This window comes from Protomyctophum parallelum (assembly GCF_964188405.1).
Source record: "Protomyctophum parallelum genome assembly, chromosome: 10".
Taxonomy (NCBI): Eukaryota; Metazoa; Chordata; class Actinopteri; order Myctophiformes; family Myctophidae; genus Protomyctophum; species Protomyctophum parallelum.
Window position 1 is genome coordinate 9,170,486 of NC_139704.1, and position 12,358 is coordinate 9,182,843.

Genomic DNA, 12,358 nt, shown 5'->3' on the forward strand with positions numbered 1-12,358 from the left:
AACAGAAACAAATAATGGTCAGAAGTTGAACAGGAAGAGGCTATTTAAAATCAAAGTCACTTCAAGAGAACAATTTAACCTCTTAATTTCCTTCTTTGCGTGTGTGTGGGGGAGGGGGGAAGGACAGACAGACAGACAGACAGACAGACAGACAGACAGTTGAAACGTTTACAAATTTATTTTGTAATAGACTACACGACTAGTCTAAAAATCAGGGACGTAGCTGACCATTTGGTTGGCCTACTTGTAGGATATTTGCTGCCCCCCTCCCGACGAGAGCGCTGCATTTCCTCATTCAAATCGGCTTTTTTCTCCGTTTGCGAGGACGCACACACGGCCACTTGTTATTACAAGAGAAATGTATTATTATGAGGGTCGGCTTGGCACTTTTTGGCACATTTTGTTGCCTCCCTCTACTTCAAGTAGGCTACTTGCAGTGCGTATTGCACGTATACGTAGCGACGGCACTGCTAAAAATTAAGGAAACAGAGTAAAAAGCCACAAAAACATTGTGATTAATGATGAAGTTACAGAATGAGGCTTCATTAACAAAATGTGAAGAGAACATATAATGAACAGATTATCACAGGTGAATAAATAAGTAAGTGGTTAATACTGACATCAGGCCATATCACTTTCTCGTGGAACAAACAATACAATACCAAAACAATGAAAATAACTAATTATATTTGTATTGGTATGACCATGACGGCTACATTAAGCAGCCATAGGCTGTGGGTTGAGTAGCACTACTGTACAGTATATGATAATAATGTACTACAGTATACTGTGAGGCCCTCATGAAAGTGCAGCAGAACAAGCAATGTTCTGCAGCATGTCCCTGTCCCCTGTCTGGATGATGGATGAAAAAGAGATGAGAAAAACCAGACATCAAAGATGTACTATATACAGTAATGGATTTACACACACACACACACACACACACACACACACACACACACACACACACACACACACACACACATTCAGAGAAACGCACAGACGCACACATATACCTACACACACGCACACATATATATACCTGCTCACACACACACACACACACACACACACACACACAAACACACACACACACACACACACACACACACACACACACACACACACACACACACACACACACACACACACACACACACACACACACACACACACACACACACACACACACACAAACACACACACACACACACACACACACACACACACACACACACACACACACACACACACACAACTGGGGTCCAGTCGTACGGCAGCCAGACTCTGTGTCCCTGCCAGAGACAGATTTAAAGGAGCCATGCGGTCTAATCAGTGCAGGAACAGGACACCGGGGTTGTGTTGAGGAGATTAGAGGAAGAGATGAGAGAGACTGGGCTGCAGAGTAACACTAAATAGCAGGCCTGCTGGATCTACATCAAGGTCCTTTTGTTAAGAGCTACAAACACAGCACAGCCACATCAATGTGAGAGGGTACAGTAAACATGGTGAATTTATACGGCAAAAAAGCCTCAGTGTTCATTCAACTCTGAGGTTTTAAGCTGATATAGCCGAATGGTTTAGTCCAGTGGTTCCCTAGATGTGGGGTCGGGACTCGAGTTGGGACGGGTCGTGGACACATTGTTATCGTGGCCTATTTAATATCCAGGCCTACTTAAAACAATCACACAACTTTTCTTTACGCAAATGTCTTTTTAAAGATATGAGATTACAACATCACTTACATTATTTTGCTTTCAAAACAGTGGTTTTAAAACATTCACAAGAACTTCCAACAGGTCAGAGATAACCATGTGAGTTTCAAGTTTTGAGCTGATAGTATTTAGTAAATGAACAGTAGGCTAAATGGAAAGAAAAAAGAAACGTGTTCATTCACTGAACTTTAATTTGTAAATATGAAGCCTACAGTATAGGATAAAAGCTTTGAGCTTCAGCCTAAGCCTTTTCGATCAACCAGCAAGAAATGTTGGATGCACAGTAGCCTATACTATTTGTGAATACTGAAAAAAGAAACTAAACTAAACATGCACTTAAATTGTCTAAAGTGACTATACTAACAGAAAATGCAACACTAGTGCAATGATAAGGAGCTGATGTTTACATGCATCGTTTCATATGCTCTAGACTCTAGTCCAGCGGTTCCCAAACCTTTTTGGCCATGCACCCCGTTACCTCCTGACCTAGCTGACGCACCCCCCACATGGAAATATAAATTGCATAAGCTATATAGAGACATACATTTCCTATTTATCCACATATAGGAACCTGAATATGGCATAATATGTGCAGCATAGGCTATATTCTGCATATACTTGCCATATTTGGCATAATATGTTAATACATGTAATCGTGTCGCGCACCCCCTAGAAGGCCCTCGCGTACCACAAGGGGTACATGCACCACAGTTTGGGAACCACTGCTCTAGTTTATGGAATTATTGGTAGAGAACGTAAACTCACATTTGTAATGATTATATGCCTAATTCCAGTTTCTAGAAGAAGAAAAAAATAACTCCCAACAGCTGAGTCGACAGGCGCACAGGTTTAGGCACGAAACAAACGTTCCTCTGGAATCTGGACGCATGTCTTCTTCGGTGGGTCGTCATCTAGATATTCGCGGGCAGTATAGCAGCAGAATAATACTAGGCTAAGCTACAAAGGAACCTGCCAGCCAGTTATAGACAACGGTCACGACGGCGCCACCGCTTGCTTTGTTTTAGGTGTTGAGCGCGCCGTCAACGTGCATTGTCGTGCATGTGCATGCATGTGAACTAACTACCGGGGCGGCGCCCCAGGTAGCCCTACCGCCAGCTCACCGCTGCCCACAACGCGGTGTGAGCTTGTAGATCTGCAATTTTCCCTAGTTTGGGTCCCAGGCAAACATCTAATTCGTTTGGGTCTTGAGCTGAAAAGTTTGGGAACCACTGGATTAGTGTCTGTACTGTATGACGCAGGCTCCTCTGACAGCGCGTCCCCGGCTCGATTCCGGGCCAGCAGGACCATTAATTTGCTGCCTGGCTGCATGTCACTCCCCCCTGCTCTCTCTCTCTCTCTCTCTCCCCATTGTTTCCTGTCTCTCTACACCAGCGATTCACAACGTGTGGTGGGCTGTGAGCCGGATATGGTGGATCCCTAAATAATTGGAAAAACAATATGAAGTTATTGATAATATATACACACCAGTAAGACGCCCTGAGGGCCCACACATCTGACCACTGTTAAGTGGTCTGGTAGGATGTGCCACGGTGTGTGTGTGTGTGTGTGTGTGTGTGTGTGTGTGTGTGTGTGTGTGTGTGTGTGTGCGTGTGCACGCGTGTACATTGGGTTCTCCCAAACACACATAGAATTATATACAGTACACATACTGTACACAGATCCAGAATACACGTGCACACATACCGAGTCACGCAAGGCCCATATCCATCTATCCAAACTACAGTCACTAATGGGCTACTTCCTTTGCAATGGAAGCAATGACACTCTTTCATTATCTCTCTCGCACTTTCACTGTCTGCCTCTCTCTCTCTTTCTCAGAATGGATTCTCTTTCTCTTTCATTTTTGGTGTGTCTGAGCAACGTGTATGTGTGCGCGGGTGCGTGCGTGTGTGTTCAGTGTTGACACCCTCTATTGTGTAGGAACTCACGTGACGTACCGTACATGCAATATAGGACAAGTCTCTCCAGTGTGAAATATGATGAAAGGATATTACTCATTTTATGAATTTCAAGGGTACTGCAGCGCTCTCGTCGGGAGGGGGGCAGAAAATATCCTACAAGGGTACCTTTGTGACTCAGCAACCTGATCATAGTTTCTTCCCCGCCAAAATCTTAGGTCCCTACATTCTACTGTACCAGCCAGCTCTCAGTTCACATAAATGGGCAAAATAATTCAATTAGTGTTCATTGTTAAAGGAAGAGTACGTGATCTTTTTTATAGTGTTATAGTTACAATTTAAAAAATTTGACTGCTCATTTATTTGTGTCATCGTCACTTTGTGTCAACACTTTGTGTCCCGACATGACAATGCATTTACTGTTTAATCAAGGGCTGGAGGGAAAGGGAGACTCATGTTATTGAACAAACACTCTATGAGTCTATAGCAGGGGTTTTCAACCGGTGGTCCGCTCAAACTCAAGAGTTAAACTAAACAAAGAAAGACTAGACATGTTTTCAGTTTACCAGCATGGCCAATTTGCATGTTCATCCAATCATCGGCAAAACATTTGAATGTGAATGTTTTCAACCCTGGCTGCACTCTGACTTTAGGCATCGAGAGGATCTGCTGGCATGCTACAAGTATGTAAACAAACACTCCAGAGTGTGTTCAGGAAGAGCGAGAATGATGATGGGCTGTGTGTGTCTGTGTGTGCGAGCGTGTGTGCGTGTGTTTGCGCGTGCGTGTGTGCATGGACTGTGCTGGGCTGACCCGACACTGGGTTGTGTGTGTGTGTGTGTTTGGATGACTTTACAGTGGCTATAAAAGGAAGAGGAATCTCTTTTTCCTCCTGACTGATTTGCAGGGTCGGGAAGAGTAGCCTAGTAGTCGTCACAACCTAGCTCAAACATGTACGAAGAGGAGACCATACATGACTCTTTTAAATAAGAAGTGCATTTAGAATAAGAGAAATAGCTAACTCAATTCAAGTACAAGAACTACGTATGCAATCAGTTAATCAATGGTGTAAGTGTATGAAATTCTATGAATGTGTGAGAAATGAAAACCCCAAAACAACCACGGCAAAGCCAAACAACCAAAATGTGTGTGTGTGTGTGTGTGTGTGTGTGTGTGAATGTGTGCGTGCCTTCATATGTTTCTGTGCATGCAAAGAACATGTGCTATTTGCATGTTAGAGTTTGTGAATTACACCCAGATTACCACCTGCTGTTCTGGACCAAAGTACATGTCAGAACTGGTGTGCACACATTCACTGAACTCACGAAACCGACAACACTGTCTGTCAAGACCTTTTACAGAAATCACAACAAGCCCTTGCTAATGCATTGGAGTAGGACAAGAGAACCTATTTGCATCTTGTATGCCCCCCTATTTCACATACAAAGTAACATTCAAATGTGATTCAACCGGCACTCTTATGTAAAGTATTTTCCATCCCAGTTCTGTGGAAACCTTTGTCAAAAGAAAGTTGTTTATTATAAACTGTCTTATAACATATACCATTAATATTACTAAATTTTTACGAACATGGGAATGACTTCGTTTGGATGAGGGCTAGCTAGGTGAACAGAAATGACACTCCAAAGATTTATTCTCTGTTCAAAAGAACACAAAATAACTAAAAAGTTCCAAAATAAGGCTTCCAAAAATAGTTCACAAAAAAGGTAATTAAAGAAAAAGGAAAACAATAAACGAGTCTAAGTCTATAGCTAAACCTTTTACTGAGGGTGTGCTTGCCTTACTCAACACAACAGTCTAGCTAGTCTGAGCTAATGACTGCTTTCTAAGGGCAGAGCTATCCAGCATTGTGCGGCACAACTTGAAATAGAAAAATCACACCCGTGTGAAGTGAGGGGCGCTAATATATTAAAGTCTAACTCATGCTGCTCGTGATGTAATGGTGATATAAAACAAACGGTGTCAAAACAAACATTTAATTTGTGTTAGGGACAAGATGACGTAAATTTTCCCTTCATTGTCAATGGGGTTTTTGAGGGGCGCTAGCCCCTCCTATATACAGGTTTAATGTTTGTTTTTAGTTCAATGTTTATTTAAAAAATGCCATTGACAATGAAGGGAAAATTTACGTCATCTTGTCCATAAACATAAACATTAAATGCCATTAACAATGAAGAGAATTTAATGTTTGTTTTGACACCGTTTGTTTTACATCATCATTACATCACCTAATCATAGCAACATGAGTTAGACTTTAATATATTAGAGTTAGATTAATAGAGGTTACACGTAAAACATACCTGTATGTATTAAGTTTGAGTTGTAAGATGATAAGAGCGCCCCTCACTTCACACGGGTGTGATTTTTAAAACAAACATTGAACTAAAAACAAACATTAAACCTGTATATAGGAAGGGCTGACGCCCCTCAAAGATCAGACGCATCTGAAGTGAGTGGTGCTGTACTGTACGTGTGTGTGTGTGTGTGTGTGTGTACGTGTGTGTGTGTGTGTGTGTGTGTGTGTGTGTGTGTGTGTGTGTGTGTGTGTGTGTGTGTGTGTGTGTGTGTGTGCGTGTGTGCGTGTGTGCGTTAGGCTGCACAACAGTGACACTTGGTTGTGGCAAAATGTGACACATGTAGCCAGGCAGGGACACACATTGCTGGGCATTGGAGTGCTGCACCCTATGGTTGCATCACTAAAAAAAGTGGCCGTGTGCTGTGCTTCACTACAGGTCATGTTTGTCTAGGTCTGGAAGTTTTAGGCTGCAATCATACTCTCCTTTAAACCCTGGGATCTGTAGTAGACCTCATTTGAGGAGCTTAACAAGCATGGCCCGTTGAAGAGGGTGGAAAAAGCGCTTTATATATTGTGCATTACATTCACCCTTTCACACACACATTCACACACCGATGACGGAGGAAACCATGCAAGGCACCAACCTGCACATCGGGAGCAATTAGGGGTTCAGTGTCTTGCTCAAGGACACTTCAACAGTAATTCTGGGGGAGCCCGGTTTCGAAATAGGAACCTTGCGGTTCCCATCTGGCTGTTCTACCAGCCACTCTAACCCTGAGCCACTGCCACCCCCATCCATGTAAGTTCCAAAATCCACATGGTTCGATTTGTTTAGGCCATTTTCAATCTGTGTTGATGGTGCAGCACTTGTTCAGCACATCCTGTGGACACGTGGGTCCTATAGTACCTGCAAGCTGTACTGAGAGGCACTCAGTACACTGTCTGCACACACATCAAAGGCATGACACACTGCAGGCGAGCAGGTGGGACGACAGAGGCAACTACAACGATGATTAATGACAACATGCCTGTTACAATGAATAGAGACGCGTTCCTTGGAAACACAACACAAACATGTAGCAGCTCATCAAAGTGCTCAGTGGTCACCTAGACAGCGGCTCCCAAACCTATTTGGCCATGCACCCCCTGTTACGTCCCGACCTAGCTGACGCACCCCCTACATGGAAAAATACATTGCATAAGCTATATAGACTATAGAGACATATAATTCCTATTTATCCACATATATGAACCTGAATATGGCATATACAGTATACTCAGCAGTATTCTATATTCTGCATATACTTAAGTTGCCATATATTGGCATAATATGTTAATATATTTTAAATAGCGCCACCATTAGCCTTTTCATGTCTCGCAGCCCCTAGAAGGCGCTCGCGCACCACAAGGGGTGCATGCACCACAGTTTGGGAACCATTGACCTAGAAGAACTGTCACATGTACCATGATGCCCAATGTGGTGCTGAACTCTACTGAAGCAGTAGAATCTGCCACTGGAATAAACACTGTTTTCATTGGTGAAGATACAGATCCTCTTCCTCTACTACGCTAACATCAAGTCACATGACTCAGGTTTCTTCAAACCTCAGTTGAAGAAGCGCCCAAAGATGCGATAAGTCTGAAACATCAATGCCGCCAAGACGTTCCCGTCAAGAATTTCACAACCAGTGGTTACTTCCGAGAACAAGCTACAGTACAGTACTTCTCTCTTTTCACACAATACAGTACCTGGTACTGCAGAGGAAGAGAACCATAGAAACTCCTGCCACAACAGGAATGGAAACAAAGTGTTGGGGGTTTTTCCCTATCCAAACTGACTCACCACCACCATCACTGGAACGAGTCATCATATGCACCTGAAAGACAGAATGAAAGAAACATGGCACTGAGTATTCTTTTGCTCCGCACGCACGCAGGCACACACGCACGCACGCAGGCACGCACGCACACACACACACACACACACACACACACACACACACACACACACACACACACACACACATACGCACACACACCTATTCTCAAAATGAATGTGTACACACAATACAGCTAGGTTGACAACCCGACTTTAGATATGCAGTTGAAGATGCATATCTGTATGTATGTATGTAGCTTACGGTAACTCTGGGAGTATAAAAATGGACCCCAGCTATAACCTGATACATAGTATAGGTATAGGACCATAATTGCACTTTGGCCTTTGGTTATTGTATGCTTCTTTTATTTATTCATTATTTATTGTATTCCTAATTCATTTTTAAATGCCTAATGTAACTCATGTAATGCTCTTTGAATTGCCACTATGTGTGAAACGTGCAGTACAAATAAACATGCCCTAAGGGCGTACTTTAACACGTACTGCTGGCTACAATGTAAACTCTCTATTGGGTCTTAGTGCACCCACGCTACTCGCTGCAGGGGAGGGTCTTATAGTGCACCCACGCTACTCGCTGCAGGGGAAGGTCTTATAGTGCACCCACGCTACTCGCTGCAGTGGAAGGTCTTATAGTGCACCCACGCTACTCGCTGCAGTGGAAGGTCTTATAGTGCACCCACGCTACTCGCTGCAGGGGAGGGTCTTATAGTGCACCCACGCTACTCGCTGCAGTGGAAGGTCTTATAGTGCACCCACACTACTCGCTGCAGGGGAGGGTCTTATAGTGCACCCACGCTACTCGCTGCAGTGGAAGGTCTTATAGTGCACCCACACTACTCGCTGCAGTGGAAGGTGGTCCCAGTTGTGGTGACTGTTTAGTGTGTCCCGCTCTGATGGAACACAGGTAGTATTCATCACCACCACCACGCCAATGGAAACAAAAACAAACAACATGCATCATGCATGCACGCACGTGCACACACACACACACACGTTAACACAGAAGCTCAGATACGTGTACAGTGCACACACGTGCCACACAGCCGTCGGCCCGCCACGCCTTGTGACACGTCACGCCACCATATATGGTCGTCAGTCCGTCATGCCTTGTGACACTGGCTTCATCAAACCCTGGATAGCCATACATGGAGAAGACTGGATCATCACCTACATTTGCATATATGGAGCCGGCCAGCAACTCAACTCTGACCTCAAACCTCAAACCCTTAGATCTCCTCAGCTGACCTGTTCTTACATTCCATATGTTGATCCCTCCTCACCCGTCCTTCCTCTTTGATGTCTCCCTTTTGACTGATACCTGTCCATTCAAACTCTAGACGAGCCTGCCCCTATCCTCAGTGTTTATATTTAACAACAACAATTTCTTATTTAACAAGTAACAAATTGTTCATCACTCTATCAAAGGACATATACATTTGGGTCACATTAACTGTAATGGAGGCTATCACTATCTCCAAATATGGAGATATCCGACATATCTTACTAACATTACAATCTCCATATTTGGCCCGGGCTGACCTAGAGCTTCATATATGGAAACGAAAGAGACATCTAGTATTGACATCAGGTCAATATGGAACTCCATATATGGATCTAGCAGACTGGCATCGCCATCGTGACAACGTATGTCATCGTACGTCATCACCATACATCAGTGTTCTGTAATGGTCACAGAGGAGCCAAGATGGCGACACACATGTGTAAAACCTGGGGTTTACAGAAGGCACAGCAGTGGTATTGGATACCCAAACATCTCGCTGTACTCGCCCCTGCCTGGCATTCCCAAGCCAGTGTTTGCATCAGTGGATGGTCAGGAGAAATACGAGACCAAGATCACTACTTTGGAAAATGGCCTTAAAGTTGCATCGCAACATAGGTTCGGTCAATTCTGCACGGTTGGAATTTTTGTAAACTCTGGATCCAGGTATGAGGCAAAGTATCCAAGTGGGATTGCACACTTCTTAGAGAAACTTGCCTTTTCTTCCACGGCTCAATACGGTAGTAAGGACGAGATCCTCCTCGCACTCCAAAAACACGGTGGAATATGTGACTGCCAAACATCCAGAGATACCACCATGTATGCAGTGTTTGCTGAAGTGAAGGGCCTAGAAACAGTCGTCAGCCTATTATCTGATGCGGTTCTGCAGCCTCGCCTTGACCTAGATGATGAGATTGAGATGAGCAAAATGGCGGTACGTTTTGATCTTGAGGGCCTGAGGTCAGACCCTGAACCCTTATTGACTGAGCTGATCCACGCGGCAACATATCGAGGCAACACAGTGGGTCTGCCACGCTTTTGCCCTGTAGACAACGTGGACAAGATCGACAGGAAAGTGCTTCACGACTACCTGAGCAGCTACTACTGTCCTGAGCGCATGGTGTTGGCGGGAGTGGGCATCGAGCACGAGCAGCTGGTGAAGTGTGCCAGGAAGTACCTGCTGGACGCCAAGCCGGCGTGGGGATCGAGCATGCCCGCCGACATTGACCTTTCCGTAGCACAGTACACTGGTGGCATCACGAAGATGGAAAAGGACATGTCAGACGTGAGCCTCGGCCCAGCCCCTATCCCAGAGCGTGCGCACATCATGATCGGCTTGGAGAGCTACTCTTCCCTGGAGGAAGACTTCATCCCGTTTGCCGTGTTCAACACAATGATGGGCGGAGGCGGCTCCTTCTCGGAGGGAGGGCCCGGGAAGGGGATGTTCACCCATCTATACCTGAACGTCCTCAATAGACACCATTGGATGTACAATGCTACCGCCTACCACCACAGCTATGCAGACAGTGGCTTGTTGTGTATCCACGCCAGCGCAGACCCCAGACGGGTACGGGAAATGGTGGAAATCATCACCAGAGAGTTCATTCAGATGGCCAGTGCAGTAGGAGAGATGGAGTTGGAGAGGGCCAAGAGAGTGACCACCAGGATGCTGCGTGGCAAACCTGCTGTGACTGCCCTGGGAGACCTGACTGAGCTGCCCTCCTACGAGCACATCCAGGCGGCTCTGTCCAGCAAGGATGGAAGCCTGCCTCGCATGCACCGCCTCTTTAGATAGAAAACAAACACTCCCTGTTCCATTTCATTTATCCAGTCCGCACAGGCACCATCACTGTATATAAACTCCTGGACATAGTGCTGGGGAAATTAAGCTACATGTGAGCTATGTAGACATATTTGCTGTAACTTGCAGTAACTGAGCTAAACAAGCGATTCTGCCCTGGCATCTAAACAAAAATATAGGCCCATTTTGTTCACAGTTAAGACAAGTTAAGTTACAGTTTTACAGTGTTAAGATTGACGATCAAATGTCATCATGTAACAGTATCCTCAACAGATCCTCTTTTTTGTTCATTTTTGAAACATTCTCAATTTAAAGGATAAAAAGAAAATCACACTCACACCCATGTGAAGTGAGGGGCGCTCTTATCATCATACATCATCATAGTCACACATCATCTCATTCTGGCCATTCACAATTTACATCTTCACTTTTCTGTCCTCATGTTTAAGTCCTCAAGGCTATTCACTTGTGGCGTCCTCAATTCACCCCTCACTTCACACGAAAGGTTTGAAGTGAGGGGCACTCTTATCATCACATCATATGCCGTGCTCACCCAATTTTGATTGGTTGGTTGGTTGATTGATTTGTCATTCCGGCCAATCACAATTGCGTCTTTAATTTTCTGTCCTCACTTTTGTCTTCAATGTTTGTGTTTACACAAACATGAAAAGCTGGGCATAGGGGCAGCGGTGGCCGAACGGTTTGCGGAGCGGTCTTGATATCGGAAAGTCGCTAGTTCGTATCCCCGGACCGGCACGTTAAAATTACCACCTATTCTGTCTCCTCCGTGTGTGGCTCCACGGAGTAACAGATAGCTAAACAGAACTTGTATTAGGCATTGAAAGACTTGACGAGACGTGGATGTAGAATTGTTGGTTGTTTACTTCACCCTTCTTCATAAACTTTACAATGCTTTTCCAGCAATTTGTGAAACTGAAAACAAATGCACAAAAAAGCTCTCAATAAAACATAAATGTAATGCCTAAATCAGCTAGACAAGAACACTGCATTACAAATGACAAACAAGTAATATCAAATGGCATGGTAGACAATTGACCATAAATCTCACAAATGTAAGATAGAACAGCAAAATATGCATAATTACTTCATCTCAAAGATGAAACATATAACATAAACTCACAGACAAAGCTCAAAACAGGTGGATGGCAAGAGATGCAATAATTCTGTCACATCTGTAGAACATACTGCTGACCAGGAAGTAAAGGCTTGTGACATGTGATCACAGCTACCAATAACAACACAGGGAAACTAGAACACATTAGCTGACAGCAGTCTTCAAAGCAACCACTAGATGATGCTAAATACTCTTTTCCGTCGAGGGGCATGACACCACCGTTGAAGTGCCCTTGAGCGAGGCATATCCCCTACCATGACATTTTCTATGAGCAGGGCCTGGCTGTAAACAA

At 44.4% G+C, this 12,358-nt stretch overlaps 1 protein-coding gene across 1 annotated transcript; it reads left to right on the plus strand.

Moving 5' to 3' along the window:
* Positions 1 to 9,536: 9,536 nt before the first annotated feature.
* LOC310865290 (mitochondrial-processing peptidase subunit alpha-like) lies at positions 9,537 to 10,925 on the plus strand (the record flags this gene model as incomplete). The annotated part of the gene is made up of 1 exon (XM_083774316.1): positions 9,537 to 10,925. One exon carries the CDS (start codon positions 9,537 to 9,539, stop codon positions 10,923 to 10,925), a length of 1,389 nt encoding a protein of 462 aa, XP_083630442.1.
* Between the last annotated feature and the right edge of the window lie 1,433 nt (positions 10,926 to 12,358).